The 20,169-nt window shown below is 38.7% G+C and overlaps 1 protein-coding gene across 1 annotated transcript in view; it reads left to right on the top strand.

Annotated features, from left to right (window-relative positions):
* lrriq1 (leucine-rich repeats and IQ motif containing 1) overlaps positions 1 to 20,169 on the top strand; it is a 77,670-nt gene that overhangs the window by 10,686 nt on the left and 46,815 nt on the right. The window contains exons 8-9 of the mRNA XM_059335375.1: positions 7,358 to 7,537; positions 18,017 to 18,415. Coding sequence (XP_059191358.1) covers positions 7,358 to 7,537; positions 18,017 to 18,415 — 579 coding nt within the window. The remainder of the gene's footprint in view (positions 1 to 7,357; positions 7,538 to 18,016; positions 18,416 to 20,169) is intronic.

Below are 20,169 nucleotides of genomic sequence, written 5' to 3'. Positions count from 1 at the left end.
ACTCTCTGCTTTCTTTTTGCCCTGAGATATCTCTCGCCGTGATGGATGTTCAAAGGAACATACCAGTGAAAAGCCAGTATTTCTTTATCACAAATTCAGTCTCCTGGCTCAGGTAGTGTAAACATTCCAGCAGAACACAGGCCTTCCTGTCCACTTCCCAGGATTAGCACTGTGATCCGCGTCCGCTATTAGATTACCGCGACGCGCCACCGACATCTGTGCTTACGTACGCCGCACTAAGTGCTCGTAATTCCCAAAATATTGATACAACAGAAAAATCAATTATCTTTTCAGTGTCAATTTGCTCATTCACTTACCGTGCCTAAATATTTTACCCGAGTTAAGACAGTCGCAGTGAGTTTATATAAAAAATATGCAATGACCTCTTTATATTCTTCATTCTTCTATTGGCCTGTCATGAGCGATGAGGTCAGCTGTTACAGGTTTCGAAAAGTTGTTTGGCTCCTCAGAGCGACTCACACCCATTTAGTAACACCAAAATATGTAAAACTATACTTTGCTTGCCCCTCCAAATGTTTCATTAAAAAAAAAAAGACACAAAATGACAGAAAAAAACTAAATTACTTAAAAAAGACACAAAATGACCAAAAAAAGAAATTACCAATAAAAAAGACACAAAAGTACCAATAAAAGACACAAAATGACCAAAAAAAGACACAAAAGTACCAATAAAAGACACAAAATGACAGAAAAAAACTAAATTACTTAAAAAAGACACAAAATGACCAAAAAAAGAAATTACCAATAAAAAAGACACAAAAGTACCAATAAAAGACACAAAATGACCAAAAAAAGACACAAAAGTACCAATAAAAGACACAAAATGACAGAAAAAAACTTAATTACTTAAAAAGGACACAAAATGACAAAAAAAGACACAAAATTACCAATAAAAAAGACACAAAATGACAGAAAAAAAACTAAATTACTAAAAAAAGACACAAAATGCCAGAAGAATAACTAAATTACCAAAGCCCAAACATATCCTCACCATAACCACAGAACCCCCACCTTTTTATTTGTATATTTTCTAGCTTAATGGGTTATTCCCTGTCCTAAAAACCTAAAAAAAACATGGGTTGATAGTCATTTTCCCCGTCTTAAGCCTTAACTGAAACATAACCTTAATATTTCATTGAACTTTACCTAACCTCCAATGCCAACAGTGGAATTAACCCTCTGTATTTCCACACTCATGCCCCGACCCTTTCATCCAGAGCCAGCGATAACACGGGCTAAATTAAAGCACCAAAAGGCAAGCGCTGAGAATTACACTCCCCGTAGGCAGCCCCTGATCCAGGAGATGTGGGAGAAGAAAACACACTGGGCCTGATTAATCAGGGCCACTTTGAGAGCATGTGGCTTGGAGGAAGTCTTCACTAAATGAAATACGGGCTTGTGCTCGGGCCGGGCTGGAGAAGGAGGACGATGGAATGTGAGCCAAGAACAGTGTTTCCCTCAGAAAGGAGGATGAAATTTATGTCAATCTAGGAAAGGTTCAAGTGGAAGTCCAAGCATAGTCAATATGTAGATTTAGCTGCAAGGAGAGAAACGAGAGATTAAATGCTTCCAGGGGCAAAGATGGGATTTTTGAACTGGGGGGGACCAATGATTTCAAGTCAATGAGTTATTTTCAGGGCCGGGACTTTAACGCATTAATTAAGATTCATTAATTACACCAAAATGAACGCGTTAAAAAAAATTGACGCATTTTAATCGCACTTACTTTTGCACCGCGGAACGTTTCTCACTGGATGAGTTTCAGGTGGACCGATTATACTGGAGCACCAACTAGCGTTGATGAGTTCAGACAACAACAAACCACAGTGAACATGAAGGAAGAAGCTGATGAGACCTTTGGTTGGCCCCGTGGATGATGGGACATTTAGTTACTAAAAACCAACGGATGGAAGCGTCCATAAGAGCATGGTTGTGTTGCTATGCAACAAGGAATTCACATATCACCATAGCACATCCAGCCTCAAGTATCACCTCAATGCTAAACATATAGCAGCTAGCGGCTAGTGTGGTATGGAAAATTTAATGTGAGTTTTATATGAATGTCTCTTTACCATGTTGTGTGTGGAAGGTCCCTTTATTGCTCCAACTGGAGCTTTGTTTCACTTGTTTCTATGACGACGTTAACAAAAAGAAAGGCAGCTGCTACCGGACCGTTTATTATCTGCCGTGTTGTTGTTACCGGAAGAAGTGGAAATGTTATGTAATGTCATTTTGTGTCTTTTTTAAGTAATTTTGTGTTTTTTTTTTCAAGTAATTTTGTGCCTTTTTTTTGTGTCATTTTGTGTCTTTTTTTGTGTCATTTTGATACTGCCTCCAGCGGCCCCCAGGTAGTCTGAGTTTGAGACCCCTGGTGTAGACTTTAAACGCACTATTAGCAGCCGGACTCTCTATGTGCTGCCATGTAAATAGTCTTACTAAAGGAACATTAATCCTCTGTTTTACCGGTGATGTTTGTCGCTGAAAGTGGGGGGGGCGGATCGGGATCACTATGAATCTGGGCGGGACATATCACCCCGCCCCTAGTGCCATCTGCACGCATGAATGCATCTTAATTGTCAAGCTTGTTTCATTTATTTGGTTGTATTTAACCAGTCTTTACAAAGTGAAGAGGTTAGCACCATAGACTGTATAAATAATGGACGTAGTCACTGTGACATCACTGGCATCATTGGTTTGTGGCCCGTTGAGCCCGTTGAGCCCGTTCAGCATTTCACTCGTCGCCATCTTGTTTCCGATACGCAGAACAGACCATATTTGGACTGTGGAGGAGGAGAGGGATCTGATCATTGACTACAGCCTCTCTACACCTCAACCTGACTGAGAGAAGCTGCTGCTAATTCATGTTAGCATTAGCTGGAGCATTAACTGGGATGTTAGTTTTGGCTAGCAAAAAACAAAAACAAAATGTTTGTTACTGACCTCAGAAAACTGAGCAGCGACTCCTTGGAGTGTCTGTTAGTCCAACCAAACGCTGAACAAGACATTTACTTAACAAAACGTTCAAATAAACAGTCATTAAGTGGAAATACAGTGAAAGGGTCAAAGTTTTGAGACCAAACCGCTAAACGTCCTCTTTTCTATCTATATAACGTATAACTTTATTGACACGTTGTCGTGGATACGCATTGCTCTGCTTCTCTAGCCACCTGTCAATCAAAGGTAGCCACGCCCAAATCATATGATTCTTTATTTTCTGGGGCCATTATTAGAACTATTTACATCAAATTGTCCTGAAGAGGATTTTTTACTAGTGATTGAGACCAAAGTGTTGTCCTGAAAAATTCTGAGGTAATAAATCATGTGAGAAGTTTTCAAATTTTACACTGAAATGAATGGGCAGATTTTTTTTGCAGTCAAACTTAGCGCCCCCTGCTGGAATTTTTGGTAGAATGCAGCTTAAGGCACTTCCTGGTTTGCCTCCCTGCTCAGACACGGAGGTTGCCGCCTGGTTATCACAGTACAAAGAGAGTCTTTCGTCTTTCTGAAAGTCCCCAATTATTTAGCGAGAGTCCCCCAGTGTAAACATCCACGACTGATGGCATCCAGTTATTTGTACATCAGTGTACTCTGCATTCTCCAGAGTGTGTCTAAGTGGCGACTTTTCTTCAATTGAATTACATTCCCCACCTCAATGAGCTCATGTAACCATCAAAAGATCCTTTTTGGGTTTGGAACTTCATTTGAAGACAGCCAGCCAGCCAGCCAGCCAGTCAACATGCCCAAAGGGCTGGAATCTAATCCTGATCCGTGTCGCAGAGACCAAGTGGGCCACATCAAAACCGAATCCCTCTGACAGTACACAGATCCCGTCCTCTGCGGTCATGTCTTTGTCTCAGTGTGGAGGAGAACTCTGCACACTATCAGAATACATGAAGCATTTATATGGCTTTAAATTCTCTGCAAGGGTCTGAGGAAAAGGGTTTATGATCCATAGTAAACTACCTGAGGCTAGGGGTGTGCCTGCCATATCGTATCGTTCACGATAATATCGGTATATTTTTTTTATGGTTAAAAAAATGCATATCATGATATTGCCAACATTCCTACTTCTTGATGTAGTGGCGTGAGGTTAATATTAGCTAACAATTAAAGTTGTTTTAATCACAAAAAGCTACTTACTCTCTGTCACTAAACACATGCAGCTTTCAAAATAAGAGCACAGCGTGTTAACAGAATCCACCACAGAACTCACAAAAGACTGTCAAAATAAGATGCCATAAATAAAACATGCAAGAACCTTTATTCTCCTTTACAAAATGTCATTAAAATATGCCCCCGAAACCCCTAAATAGTTATTTTTATTATTTGCTCATACTCAAGAGTCAAGAGTACATTTTTTTGTATTTGGCAATTGTTGAGATTTGCACTTTACACTACATTTTAGATTTTTATTTATTTATGCAGACTTAAAAAAAACAAAACATATTTTCTTTATCTTTTTAAGTATTTCGTAATATCGGCAAGAATATCGTTATCGCAAAAATAACCTGAAATATCGTGATATTCTTTTAGGGCCATATCGCCCACCCCTACTAGGGGTGTGCCTGCCATATCGTATCGTTCACAATAATAGCGGTATATTTTTTTTATGGTTAAAAAAATGCATATCATGATATTGGCAACATTCCTACTTCTTGATGTAGTGGCGTAAGGCTAACAATTAAAGTTGTTTTAATCACAAAAAGCTACTTACTCTCTGTCACTAAACACATGCAGCTTTCAAAATAAGAGCACACTGTGTTAACAGAATCCACCACAGAACTCACAAGAAGACTGTCAAAATAAGATGCCTTAAATAAAACATACAAGAACCTTTATTCTCCTTTACAAAATGTCATTAAAATATGCCCCCGAAACCCCTAAATGGTTATTTTTATTATTTGCTCATACTCAAGAGTCAAGAGTAAATTGTTTTGTATTTGGCAACTGTTGAGATTTGCACTTCACACTACATTTTAGATTTTTATTTATTTATACAGACTTAAAAAAAACCCAACATATTTTCTATATCTTTTTAAGTATTCGTCAAGTAATATCGTCAAGAATATCGTTATCGCAAAAATAGCCTGAAATATCGTGATATTCTTTTAGGGCCATATCGCCCACCCCTACCTGAGGCACCAGGATTTACTCTCTGTTTAATCTTCAGTCAGTTGTACACAGACTGTAGGGAAGTATTGGTGATTACAGTCAAACGGAGCTGTGTTTCAAGTAAAACATCTTGAGCTACCCATGTAAAGAGATCCAGTATGAAATAAGAAATGCTCGACTATTCATAAAAAACACCCATTACGAGCTGGTGAAATGAAAACTTTGCCCTCAGCACATGTTTTATCCTCCTCTGGTGACACAGCGAGCACAATTTAAGAGCATATGGGACTCTGGGAATCATTTTTTTGAAAAACCAAGTTGCTGAAAATGTTCGACTTTGTAGCCTGAAGCCTTGTGTTTTTACGGGGTTTTACTGTTGCAGTTCCCTGGTGTCCTGTAGAGTTTCCAGCTCCACATTTTCCCACTGAACACACAGACCACATTTGGCCTCCACTAGTGGATGCTCTGAGTCTGTTTCTCTGGCAGATAGTTGGGATTCCTCTGCTTGTACATCCTTAGCCTCAGGCAGCAGTTACCTCTCCCCCAGACTCACAGCAGCTCAGGCTCCCCTCCAGTTTGAAGGCTGATACTACCTCACATACACCATGGATAGAGTTTGTATCCAGAGAGGCTTTGTAACTACACTTTAAGAAACCACTGTTAAGTTAATTACACTAACTGTCTCAAAATACATTCACTGTAAATAGATTAGAGCGGAGGACAAAATGTACAGTTTAGTCAGCGCACAGAACAACATGTACGATCAGAAACAGGCTTCTCACACTCTTATTTGTCAACCTAAACAGAGAAAGATGCTCCGACCATTCAGTAAACTACAAACTGAGCCGTACAGACACAGTTTCTGTTCATGTGGCCCTTAAAAGCCTTTATCCTCTTTGAGTAGTTTGTTGTTTATAGAAACTTTAGGATTCACCACAGTGTTTGTAGTCACTGCAGTGGTGGAGAGTGCATTCAAAAATATGTAGAACAATAGTAGGAATGATGGAATAATTATTGAAAAAAGACCTCAATGTGACAGGATTGTGTCTGCTGAAAAGGTCTTAGTAGGTGAAAAATGTAAATATACTACTATAATACCAGTACTGTGCTTTTAAAAAACCCATTTAGGCCTAAAACGCCTGGAAAAAATGCCTGTAAAACCTCTGGGCGATTTTAAAATAAGCCCCTAAAACCTAAAAGTTTTTCTGGAAATTCAACAGGAGTGTCAACGCTTCCTACTAAATAATAGATTTTTCAGCCTCTGTAGCAGATAGAAATTAAATTCAAAAAGCATTTGAGAGCTTATTCATGTGGCTTTCATGAGAAGTTGAGTTTATTTGTCCAAACCTTCAATAAAGTTTTTTTAAAAATCAATGTGTTGCATTGCGACACTCCCACGTGTATTCTGATGCATTTCATTGGCCAAGAGACCGAAAATAGGTGTAAAAAACTATAAATACTACAAAAGGATGTATCCGCTTTCCCGGCTTTAATGGTAGAATAACACAACAGCGCCCCCGGTTTTAATGGTAGAAATGCGGTAATGCTTTCCCGCCTTAAATGGGTTAATCTAAATTTTCAAATAAATGCAGAAGTATTATTCAGAGCTGCTGCAGATATGATAGCTGATTTCATGGTTTTAATCATTTTAATTTTAATATAAAAGAAAGTAAGTGATATGAACGAGATTAGCATTCTGTGTTGGTTGAAAACAATGTTTTAAAACAGGGATGGGCAACTGGAGGCCCGGGGGCCACATACGGCCCGCACCCTCACTTGAAGTGGCCCTCAGTACAACTACATGCATTTGAGCATGACATTTTAAAAGTTCAGTGTAAAAATGCACAAAATGACTTCTTGCAATTAATGTTGGTCTGCTGTTCTAGCACTGAAAAAAAAGAAATCACAGTAAGTGGTTATTTTTTATTTATTCTATTCCTATTTATACTGTTATACATGCATTTGAGCATGAAATATGTTAAGTTACTGCACTGTAAACATATTTAAAATTGCAGTTTCATCATATCTGGTTAAGTGCACGCTCCTATATGTGGCCCTGTGGTCGTGTCGATGAAAATTTGTGGCCCCCTCCAGCATTTAAGTTGGCCATCCCTGTTTTAAAATAGTTGTTTTCCACTTTTTATTGATATTCCAGTTAGTAAAAATGAAGGCCATTACAACGCAGCCTAAATGACCTCTGATCCAGTTTGCTGTCCTTTTCCAGCTCCACTCTGCAGAAAGCGGTGCCCGGCCTGAGGGCCAGCGGTGACCAGCCGACAGACTCTCCTCTAACGCCTCCTGCTGCTCTGCAGGTCAGCTCGGCCTCAGGCAGCTTCCTGCTGTTCTGTCAGGATCAGCTTCAGCAGACTCGAGATCTACAGCAGCAGCACAGCAGGGAGCTCAGGTAAGAGACACATACCTGACTGCTCCTGTAGATGGACTGTCACTGTGCTGTGTTTCTAATGTGGATGTCATAAGACCATCAAGGATGACAAAACATCAGTGATTGGAGATGCTTTTTGTTGCCTCAAATAAGATAATTTTCTCTGAGGCCCCGTTCACACGAGGACGGTCTGAACAGAAGACGCAAAAGTGGCGTCACGTCTTCACTTTTTATTCCTCGTTTAGACGAGCGTTTTCGGGAGGAAATCTGCTGCATACGGTGACGCAAAAGTGTGTGAAATTCGATTGTATGCAGCCAGGCGGCATCACTTAAAGCGATAAGAGCATCTTTGGGCATGCAGAAGTTTTCACGCCACACATTTTCATCAGCTACTACTTCCACAAAGTTCTCCACCATCACTAGATCTCCCAGGTCTCGTTCACAGCCGTCTGGCTCGCCTCCGACGAATTGCTGCATCCAGAATGTGATGGAGGTAATTCCAGATCCTTCTCTGTTCACTAATACTATCTGTACATATCCTGTACATTTGGTGGAAAGACTCCTGTAAGTTTATTAGAGCTGCCAGAGCAGCTTGAAGGTCCCACCATGGAAATAATCCCACGTTTGTTTATTTTCCTGTACTGGAGCATGTATGTGACGTAAACACATACGTGACGTGAGCAGATCAGATCAGAGTTTTGTGTCTTGTCAGTGTAGACGACACGCTACGGAGGAGAGGATTCAACTTTTCCACTTTGGAAGGTGGTTTCTGATTTTTGCGTCTTTAAGCCCCAAAAACGCCGTCACCGTCTAAACGAAAGGCACTTCCGATAAAATATTTTGTCGCTTTTACCAGCGAGCGTCCTCGTGTAAACGGGGCCTAATACTGAGAATTTATATGTAACACTTTTCACTTGGTCAGATACACAGATGACAACGGTAAGTATCACACTGACTCACGCAACCTAAAAGCACTTTAATCCACGGCACTTACTCTTGGTTTATTTCTTGACTTCATCTTTGCTTGTTTTGTATTAACTCTCATTTGTACGTCGCTTTGGATAAAAGCGTCTGCTGAATAACATTGTAGTCGTTGTAGATACTTTCATCACCATGTTGGTGAACTGAAATGTCAAGAAAAGTGATTTCTGAAGCTGCTTGCAAGGAAAAGGAAAGAAACAAGGGAGGGAAATGTTTTACTCACATTTGTTCATTTAAATGTGGCTTCAAGATGTCCTAATAGGACAAGGGGTAATGAATGCACCATGTTCTGAATGTGCTCTAGTTCCAATATCACAGATAGCATGTTTTATTTCCTTTCATCTATCACCAACTTTGTGTCAATTTCTTAACCCTTTATAGGGCACTCATCGAAATACTTGGACATTGAAAATTTCAACCCTAAAGTGTTATTGGAGGAGACTTTTACTTTTGTAACGAATGAAGGTCAATTGAGTTGTTATTATTGTTATTATTATTATTATTACACTGATTGGTCAGGTGCCATGGTGTCACTATCTGTGACAGCCTGATCTTTGTTGATTAGTTGGGAGAAATCCTTGTGGTTCTTAAAATGGGAACCCCATTTTGGATGTTAGCTGAAGTTACCAAATATGGTTCTTTGCCATATAAAGGGTTAAAAGTTTTCCTCAACAAAAGTAAGTTTGTTCAATCAGTACTCTAAGTTTGATCAATGGGACTTTAAAGGAAAAGATAAAAAAAGTAGAGAAACATGCACGAGAGGTGACACCCTAAAGGGATTGTAACACACATGCAAAGATGCAAAGATAAAAGTGATCAAATGACAAACATGAATTAAATCGAACAAGATAAGATGATATATATGACTGCAAAAGCACTTAAAAGAGAAATGATCATCTGATCATCCTGCCAGACAGGCAGACACGAAGCAGTGAGGAATGTCAGTTATCCTCTTGTTATGTCTGATACACAGGGCGTAGAGAGCCTAGAGACAACGTCCATCTATTTTCACAAGTCCTTCGATGTCACTGGCCTTTGCACACGTTGACACTCCCATGCGAGACGGACCACCAACACTTAAAACAGTGGTCAACTTTCTGCTTATCTTCATGACCCTTCCAAATTACACAGCACAAAAGATGAAACGTGGCTGCGGCTACCCGCGTGGGTCACACCGAGGACTCCTATGGCTCGGGGGGGTAGCGTGGCGCTCCCTTTGCTTCGCCCCTCACTGTGTGCCCTCTACCCCTCTGGCCTCTGGACAATGAGCCATTCTGCAGGCTTTGCAAGGACCAACACAGCCATTTAACCCCTGGCCTGACCCTGTGTCTGACGGAGGTTTAGAGGAGGTGAGAAAAGTGCCACACGCCGGCTCGCTGGTGGCTGTAAGGTGGAGAGCCGTGGGTTTTATCAGGGGTTTGGTTTCACAACTTCTCTCGACAGGGTGTAGAGCAGGGCTCTCAAACTCTAATTACCTGGGGACCGCTGGAGGCAGTGTCAAAATGACCAAAAAAAGACACAAAATTACTAAAAAAAGACACAAAATGACACAAAAAAGACACAAAATTACCAAAAAGGGACACAGAATTACCAAAAAAGACACAAAATTATTTAAAAAAGACACAAAATGACCCAAAGAAGAAACAAAATGACCAAAAAAGACACAAAATTATTTAAAAAAGACACAAAATTATTACAAAAGACACAAAATTACTAAAAAAAGACACACAATTACCAAAAAAGACACAAAATTACCAAAAAAAGACACAAAATGACTAAAAAAGACACAAAATTACCAAAAAAGCCACAGAATTACCAAAAAAAGACACAAAATTACAAAAAAAAAGACACAAAATGACCCAAAAAGACACAAAATTACAGAAAAAAAACTAAATTACTTAAAATAGACTCAAATGACCAAAAATTAAAGCCAAGTAATTAAAGGGACCTTCCACACACAACACAGTAAAGTGCCATTCATATAAAACTCACATTAAACTTTCATATGAAGGTGGGGGCCGCAAAAATATCGTCACGAGGGCCGCAATTGGCCCGCGGGCCGCGAGTTTGAGCCCCATGGTGTAGAGGGAGGCTGAATCCCTCTACACCTCAGAAAAATGCCTCTGTTTAATACCCACAATGTACTTTATTTGATTAATTTTAGCAACTAGAATCTTGTTCTTTTATAACCACAGAAGTTTAGGAAAAACAAAGACTTCAGTGTCCCAGATTTAATGTGGGAAATGCATAAAAAATCCATGAAAATGTGTTGTTGTTTTTAATAGGAACTTCTCCTGGTTTTGTTCTGTATTCTGCTTGCATGCATCCCTCGCTACCAGACAGCACAAGCTGGAGGGTTAATGCAGTAGAATAGAGCGACTCTTTAATGTTCTATTCAGTATTCACATCAAAAATACTGTATATTGCCAGAGACACAAGAGTAATCCCATTTATCCAAAACATTTCCATATCTTGGATGTATGTAATTGTTGATCTAAGACAGAACTCATTCTGGCATGAAAGTCAGATGTTGTACACACCCACCCGAACTTCCCCGCCCCTACTTTCCATCTTTCTACATAAAGGGCTCCCTACTTCCTGCAGTGCCACTCATACTGCCCTTGATACTGCATGTTATTTGTACGCTGCAGAAGCATATGTTATGAATGTATCTCCTAGGAAAACTTGGCTGCTTTTAGGAAAAGTTTACAGCAGGGGTCTCAAACTCAAATTACCTGGGGGCCGCTGTAGGCAGTATCAAAATGACCAAAAATAAGACACAAAAAGACCAAAAAAAGACACAAAATTACACACACACAAAAAAAGAAAAAAGACACAAAATGACCAAAAAAGACACAATATTATTTAAAAAAGACACAAAATGACCAAAAAAGACACAATATTATTTAAAAAAAGACACAGAATTACCAAAAAAGACACTAAATGACCCCAAAAAAGATACAAAATGACAGAAAAAAAATGAAATTTCTTAAAAAAGACACAGAATTACCAGAAAAGACACAATTATTTTAAAGAGACACAAAATGGCAAAAAAAGGACACAAAATGGCAAAAAAAGACACAAAATGACCAAAAAAAGATACAAAATGACAAAAAAATACACAAAATTACTAAAAAACACACAAAATTGTTTAAAAAAAAAAAGACACAGTAAAGTGCCATTGATATAAAACTCACATTAAACTTTCATATCAGTGGTAATCAATTTTGCTCACAGTGTCTCTAATAATGTTAGAAAATACCTTAATATTTTAAATAGATTATAAATGTATATTAAACAGTGACAGATTTAGATTGTATATGTTATAAAGGGTCAAAGAATATATGTATTCAATGCTCTTGGATTTTTGCTATGAGCTGTACCATGTTCATGAGAATCACCCAAATGTCCATCTTTGAAAGGCCGAAAAAAGAACATTCTGCCATTTTTGTATGAAAAATCACTTTAACGATCCATCAAATCTTAAAGCGATTGTTTTTCTGTCAGTCAAACAATCGATTAGGCGACTAATCGTTGCAGCTCAATCAGAAACTGTGTTTTTTGGTCGTTCCTGCTCTCGTATATCAGTGGCATACATGTTGGTGGTGACCCTGCGGTGAACCAGCAGGTACGGGGTTAGAGGGTCAGCGGGGTCACAATCCTTTCGGACCTCCCGACTGCCCTCTCTCTTGTCCCACTGAGAGCGAAGAGCTGGGTCTTTGTAGAGCCGGAGCTGTACTACCTAAGGCTACTGGCCCTTCAGACTGGCTGGGTACTGAAGCGTCTCGGCCCCCTCAGGGCCAAAGAGCAGAGCCAAGCATTGCTAATAGATTAATTAAGTTTCCATTGAGGTGGCTTTGTAGTCAGTTTATCCCCTCAATGAAAGAGACATTATATGGGATTAGGACAAACACACACACATACATTCTTGTACTTCTATCCTTGTGAGGGCCCTCATTGTAATAGTGAATTCCCTTGCAAGGTGATAATAGTTTGGGATTTTTTCATTAGTTTTAGTTTTAATTTCGTTGTGAATTTTTGTTTTCAAATTCAGTTCGTTTTAATGAGTTTTTAGAGTGAGTTTGCTAGTTTTAGTTTAGTATTTCTTTTTTTTGACATTCTTTAGTTTTAGTTTAGTTTTTATTAGTTTTAATGTTAGTTTTAGTTTTTTGTAATGGGCTATTTGTTGGGTGGGAGATTAAAAGAGGTCACAGTAAATTTTGCCTTTATTTCCTTTGCCTTATCATCTTCATTATGTATGAAAAAAGTTGACAAAGACGAAAACGAAGGACATTTTCACTGTGATTTTATTTAGTTTTGTAACCACACAATACAGTTTCAGTTAATTATCATTATCATGTAAGCTTTAACCCTTAAAACAAAGTCTGAAATCTCAAAAAAGCCTTTAAAGAAGTGAGGACCGGCCGAAATGTCCTCACTTTGCAAAAATGTTCTGACTCTGTTGGTTAAAAACGTGTTCCGGTCCTCACTATGTAGGAAGAACAAGAACGAACACACACACACACACACACACACACACACACACACACACACACACTCAGTTCATTCACCTTACCTCGGATGAACTGGTCCATAAAACATCAGCAAAAATTTGTCAAGAAATGAAGAATGAGGAAGTAAGCCATTTCATAACAGTATACTCCAAACTAAACTACTCTAAAAGTCAGAAATACTTCAAAATAAACACAATACTTACTCAGAATTAGGTTATTCTGCCTATGTGGTTTATTGATTATACGATTATTTTCTTATTTTATTGTGTGTTTGTGAAAAAATGCAGCAAACATGTCTGCCATTTTTTCAAGATGGCCGCTATTTCAGGAGAGAGGAATCATGTTGTGGGAGAGACAAAAAGTGGTTAAAAAAAACTAAAAATGTTTAGAACTTGAAATGAACTTTCTTCTGTTGATTGTTGTTTTTAAGACATCATAATTCCAACCCTCCTCCTTTATCCGGGCTTGGGACCGGCGAAAGTGACCCAAAGGAGACACTCTGGCGGAGTTATTGGGATTTTTTTTTTTTGGGGGGTGGAGGGGGGGGGGGGGGGGATTTTTTTTTTTTTTTTTTTTTTTGGGTGGGGGGAGGGGGGGGGGGACTTTTTTTTTTTTTTTTTTGCTTGAGTTTTTTTTTTTTTTTTTTTCTCGAGTTTTTTTTTTTTTTTTTTCCCGAGTTTTTTTTTTTGCTTGAGTTTTTTTTTTTGGTTTTCTCAAGTTTTTTTTTTTTTTTGCTTGAGTTTTTTTTTTTTCTCAAGTTTTTTTTTGCTTGAGTTTTTTTTTTTTGCTGGTTTTCTTGAGTTTTTTGAGATCATCTGTAGTTATTGATGTTGTTGTTATTGTTGATGTTGTTCTTGGTGTTTTTTTAATGTGTTTGTCTGCTGTTAAACTTCAGACGTACGGGAGAAACCGGAGAACCCCGGAGAAAACCCAAAAGTTATGATGATCTGTTGTTATTGATGTTGTTCAGGATGTTTCACAGATGACAGTGTGACTTGGGTGGTGGGAGGGAGAGTTAAGTTAGTCCAGGTCCAGGTCCTTCAGGTTCCTGTTCCTCCTCCACTTGTCTTTTCTCCTCACCCCCAGACGGCAGACTCTTCTCAGGACAGGTGGACTGGGGAGGGACGCCTCCTGCTGGCACGGCTCCTCGTCTTGCTGGTCCTCAGGTGGATCTTCAGTCCTGGGCCTTTTTCCCATGGGAGGAGAGTTGTCAACGTCTTCAGCTCTGTCAGCTCTTTTAGCTTTGATCGGAGATTGATTGGAGAGCTCAAAGTTGAGCGCCAACTGGACACTGAGCTGAGTTGCCAGCTTGTCCACCTCCTCCTGGAAAAGGCTCTGATCTTTAATGGTGTTTTGTTGTAGAGTCCTGAAGTCCTCCTGCATCTTTGAATAGACCTGGTCTTGCTCTGCCTTCAGGTTCTGGATCAGGGTCTGGTCCTCTGACGCCCTCTCTGCATTCATCTTGAGTTGATGGTCTAGCTCAGTCTGAAGGAAGGTCGCCTGCTGTTTGACAGCGACCACATCAGCTTCGTACTTCAGGCTGAGCTGGTGCTGGGACTCCTTGGCCTTCTCTAGTTGTTCTTGGAGCAGCCGGTTCTTCTCCTTCTCTACTTGGAGTTCAGTGGTGAACTTTTCCTGCAGCAAAATATGAGCGACTCTCAGCTCCTCGTAATCTTTATGAAGCTCCTTCTTCTTCTTCTGCCTGGTGGTGTCCCTCACTTGTGTGGCAATTCTTGCAGTGCTCAAAGTTGCTGGATCGACGTACTTCTCGAGTCTTTCCAGGTCTTTCTTGTACTCTTTCCCCCTGTTGATGAACATTTCTTTAAGGGTCTTCTGACGAGCAAGTTCTTGCTTTGTTGCATCTAATTCTTGGATGAGTTGAGCTGACCTGTTCCTTTCTTGGAAATGGCCAGCACTCTCTCTACCAAGAAGGTTCTTTAGATGTTGAACTTCCTGGCGAAGAGCATACAGCTCCGACATGTTGGGGTTCGGAGCCGGACGGTTGTTCTGCTGTCTAAAGGCTCTGTTTCCTCTGGGGTCTCTTGTTGGAGGCATTTTCTAACAATGTTGGATTGTTTGATCAATGATCTGCTTTGGTTTTCTAACAAAGTGTTCTCTTTCTCACAGTGTAAAAACTAGTTGAGTCAGGGATATGAGACCATCAGATCAACCGTGCAAGTATATATAAACTTCTGTGAAGCGAACTGATGATGTCATGATGACATCATCTAGCATTGCTTTGATCTTTAATTCTATTTTTCTATTGATCTTTGGAGCAGTTCCATGGTTCCATTGATGATGACATCACAGAACTAATTCTCTGATGTCCTAAAATAACTGATGATGTCATGATGACATGGTTCCATTCAAACATTTTTTTATTTTCAATTTAAATAACTTTATTTGTATAAACAAAACATGTTGACAAAGAATCTTAAAGATGTATATACTCCTTAGCAGATAAATACAATACAATATTTCTTCATACGTATATTTGTAAATGTAAACACAAGCACTGCCCCGTTATGAATTTGATTGATAGTTGTAAGATAACTATAATCTACACACAGTAGGAACATTGTTTTCAATGGGTTTAGAATTACAAAATGCACCATTTTCATTAAGATGTCCAACTCCAGCCTGTTCTCTCACAGCTGCAATGCACCCGCCGCCATGTTGCTGACGTAGTAGTGATTGATGACGAACCAGATTTAAAAAGGTGGATTTCCGCCTTCGGTTGGAGGAAGTGTCAAACAAACAGCAGACTTTCACCCAGGAGAGATTTTACAACAGAAATCCACAGAAAATGCATTTTTTTTACAACTGCAGATCGTACGAGTGTGCTACTTTAAGAACGGGCCGCTGTGAGCGAAAGTGAACCGCAATACCTACATACGTGTCGTAATGTTTGGTACTGACACACAACATATTCTTCATATTTAGGTTGGAGATCTTGTCAACTCAGTCAAATTCCAGATGAAACAATTGGAATAAAAAGCATGAATGTCAAATGTCAATATCAATTTACTCCTGTTACATTTTATTTATAAAATCTTTGAACTTCCCTGTCACGTCAAAGATTCCTCTGACGTGAAGGTCTGTGCTATATGATGAAAGAACTTTGACGTTGATTCAATCAGTATGACTTTTCCTTGGTCATTATTACAGAGATATGACAGTTAAATAATATAGAGGATTTTCTATGTTGTAAACTTAGTCATATGCAGTAGTGGGATATAACTAAGTACATTTACTCAAGTTTTGTACTTAAGTACAATTTTGAGGTACTTGTACTTTACTTGAGTATTTCCATTTAATGTAACTTTATACTTCTACTCCACTACATTTATCTGCCGGTTTTAGTGATACCAAAGTGAACGTTTTTTTTTTTTTTTACTAATCTGCTGAACTATTATTTTAAAAATAGGAGTAATTGAACAATAGTGACAGTAACAATACCAGTTTTTAGGATTGTAAGTTTAACCCATTAAACTACACTTTAAATCCAAGTTAAAGCTTGTAAAAAATATGTTTTTAGTCTGCTTTTAAAAGAAGACACTGTTGTACCAGACCGTAGTTCACTAGAGCAGGGATTCCCCACACACACACACATACAATAAAGACGTGTTATTAATTAATTAATAAATACAGGCTATTCAATTTTGTGTCATTTTTTGGTCATTTTTGCATCTATTTTGGTCATTTTTGCATCTATTCTTTGGTTGTTTGCTAATTTTTACATGTATTTTTGGTCAATTTGTGTCTATTTTGATAATTTTGTGTCTTTTTCGGTCATTTTTACATTTTTCACTTCATGTTTGAAGTCAATTTCAAAATGCTCTTCATCTTATAATGAAGCGTAGAAGAAGTTATCTCCTTCCATTTTTCCAACCTGTGTTGCAAATTTGCTCCAATCTTTGTTCAACGCAGCTCAAAATATTATAACATTTTCCCAACTCATGTGCTTTCTGCCTCTGATCCTGAGCCTGTCATCATCCTCTTTGCTCTGAAAAATGGAAGCTTGTTCATAACTTTGTTGCATTATATTGAAACTGTGTTTCAGATTAATACAAATAAGAGAGCGCATTGTTGTGATGGTGATTATCTAATTATATGTGTGGTCTGGTCATTTGAGCATGATTAAACATGCCACCTTTAATATGGCTATAAAAAAGCTTATTGCATTTTGGTTTTACTGAAGGTGTGGGGGATTGGGGGTGCGTCAACATGGCTGGGACATAGAAGGGATGCGCGGCTAAAAAAGTTTGGGAACCGCTGCACAAGGGGCAGAGGTGCCAAATTTGGCCCGCAGTATAATTATATTTGGCCCGCAAGGAAATACCAAATGACAACCAGAGCTGGCCTGCCGGTATTATACAGCGCAAATAATACTACAAATCCCAGAATGCTCTGCTGGTGTTTTGGCTTGAACACAGTAGATCAGTGTGTTGCAAACTGAGCAACAATTAAAGTTGTCTTTATGCTCTTTTTCTTGCTAGTCCAAGGCTTGAATGGTTGCACATTCATTGAAGGATATTATTATTAGTCATTTGGTTTATTATTGTTATTTTATTCTCACATTTATTCTTAGCCTGTTGAAAAAGATTACTGTTAAATTTAAATTTAAAGAAGGCCGCTTATAAAATAAAGGGACATACGATTTTTATTGGAATTTTATTTAAGAAATGAATGACATTGATGTGTTTTATTTGATATTCGATTTTGCATGTTTGCAATATTAAGTTATATCAAGCTTTGCTTGTTCCATTTCGTTTGAACTTGTTTCGGTCAGTTTTTTCCTTAAATATCAATGTTGGCCCGCAACTTTGTCCAAGTTTTAAATTTTGGCCCACTGTGTATTTGAGTTTGACACCGCTGCACTAGAGGCACCATAACCTGATTTATAATTTATTCTAGGTATTGTGAGAAACCCAGTTAGCACGCTGTTTAATCTGTGCTGTGGGACCAAACCTGAAATTGTGTGTTTTTGTGTGTATGTTCACAGTAAAGCCTCCTCTGCCCTGGATGCTGTAAAAACCTCCTGCCGACACTTCACCGAGGCTCTGCAGCTGGCCAAGGAGCAGAGATTTGCCCATGAATATGGTGACACCACCGTCTGCACTAACCCTACAGCTCAAACATCAGCTGAAGGAACACTGGACACGGACAGAGCAGATGCTGAGAACCATACCGAGCATGCAGAAATGGAGTTCACTAGAAACGTCCAGCCTGTTCTTACAGACAGGGACGAATGCAGCTACAGGACTGTTGAGGAGAAGTTAGCTTTGGAGACTCAACAGGACACATTTGACACTGTTGCAACAACTCCAAAGACTCCAAAAACGTCTTCCTCCAGTCTTAAAAAGTCACCTGTGTCCAACCATCAAGACCTGGTCATCCAAAAGTAAGTCACCAACATGTTCTGAGTCAATAGTGTCCACTTCTCTGCATCAAGGTTATAATAGTTTTGGATTTTTCATTAGTTTTAGTTTTAATTTTGTTGAGAATTTTTGTTTTCAAATTCAGTTAGTTTTAGTTAATTTTTAGAGTGAGCTGCTAGTTTTAGATTAGTTTTTATTTTTTGAAAATGCTTAGTTTTAGTTTAGTTTTTATTAGGTTTAGTTTTTTGTAATGGGGTATTTGTTGGTTGGGAGATTAAAAGAGGTCACAGTAAATTTTGCCTTTATTTCCTTTGTCTTATCCATCTTCATTATGGATGAAAAAAGTTGACAGAGACGAAAACAAAGGACATTTTCACTATAATTTTAGTTAGTTTTCTAACCACACAATACAGTTTCAGTTAATTATCATTATCATGTAACCTTTAACCCTTAAAACAAAGTCTGAAGTCTCAAAAAAGCCTTTAAAGAAGTGAGGACCGGCCGAAATGTCCTCACTTTGCAAAAATGTTCTGACTCTGTTGGTTAAAAACGCGTTCCGGTCCTCACTATGTAGGAAGAACAAGAACACACACACACACACACACACACACACACACACACACACACACACACACACACTCAGTTCATTCACCTTACCTCGGATGAACTGGTCCATAAAACATCAGCAAAATCTGGTATTCCATTATTGACTTTTTCATTTTTCTGTGCAGAAGTGGTTGAATTTGTCAAGAAATGAAGAATGAGGAAGTAAGCCATTACATAACAGTATACTCCAAACTAAACTACTCTAAAAGTCAGAAATACTTAAAAATAAACACAATACTTACTCAGAATTAGGTTATTCTGCCTATGTGGTTTATTGATTATACGATTATTTTCTTATTTTATTGTGTGTTTGTGAAAAAATGCAGCAAACATGTCTGCCATTTTTTCAAGATGGCCGCTATTTCAGGAGAGAGGAATCATGTTGTGGGAGAGACAAAAAGTGGTTAAAAAAAACCTAAAAATGTTTAGAACTTGAAATGAACTTTCTTCTGTTGATTGTTGTTTTTAAGACATCATAATTCCAACCCTCCTCCTTTATCCGGGCTTGGGACCGGCGAAAGTGACCCAAATGAGACACTCTGGCGGAGTTATTGGGATTTTTTTTTTTTTTGGGGGGGGGGGGGGGATTTTTTTTTTTTTTTTTTTTTTTTTTTGGGTGGGGGGAGGGGGGGGGACTTTTTTTTTTTTTTTGCTTGAGTTTTTTTTTTTTTTTTTTTCTCGAGTTTTTTTTTTTTTTTTTGATTTTTTTTTTCCCGAGTTTTATTTTTTTGCTTGAGTTTTTTTTTTTGGTTTTCTCGAGTTTTTTTTTTTTTTGCTTGAGTTTTTTTTTTTCTCGAGTTTTTTTTTTTTGGTGGTTTTCTTGAGTTTTTTGAGATCATCTGTAGTTATTGATGTTGTTGTTATTGTTGATGTTGTTCTTGGTGTTTTTTTAATGTGTTTGTCTGCTGTTAAACTTCAGACGTACGGGAGAAACCGGAGAACCCCGGAGAAAACCCAAAAGTTATGATGATCTGTTGTTATTGATGTTGTTCAGGATGTTGTTCAGGATGTTTCACAGATGACAGTGTGACTTGGGTGGTGGGAGGGAGAGGAAAGTTAGTCCAGGTCCAGGTCCTTCAGGTTCCTGTTCCTCCTCCACTTGTCTTTTCTCCTCACCCCCAGACGGCAGACTCTTTTCAGGACCGGTGGACTGGGGAGGGACGCCTCCTGC

Source organism: Centropristis striata, chromosome 6, assembly GCF_030273125.1.
Source record: "Centropristis striata isolate RG_2023a ecotype Rhode Island chromosome 6, C.striata_1.0, whole genome shotgun sequence".
NCBI lineage: Eukaryota > Metazoa > Chordata > Actinopteri > Perciformes > Serranidae > Centropristis > Centropristis striata.
The sequence above is the reverse complement of the archived record's forward strand: the minus strand, read 5'-3'. Positions and strand labels throughout refer to the sequence as shown.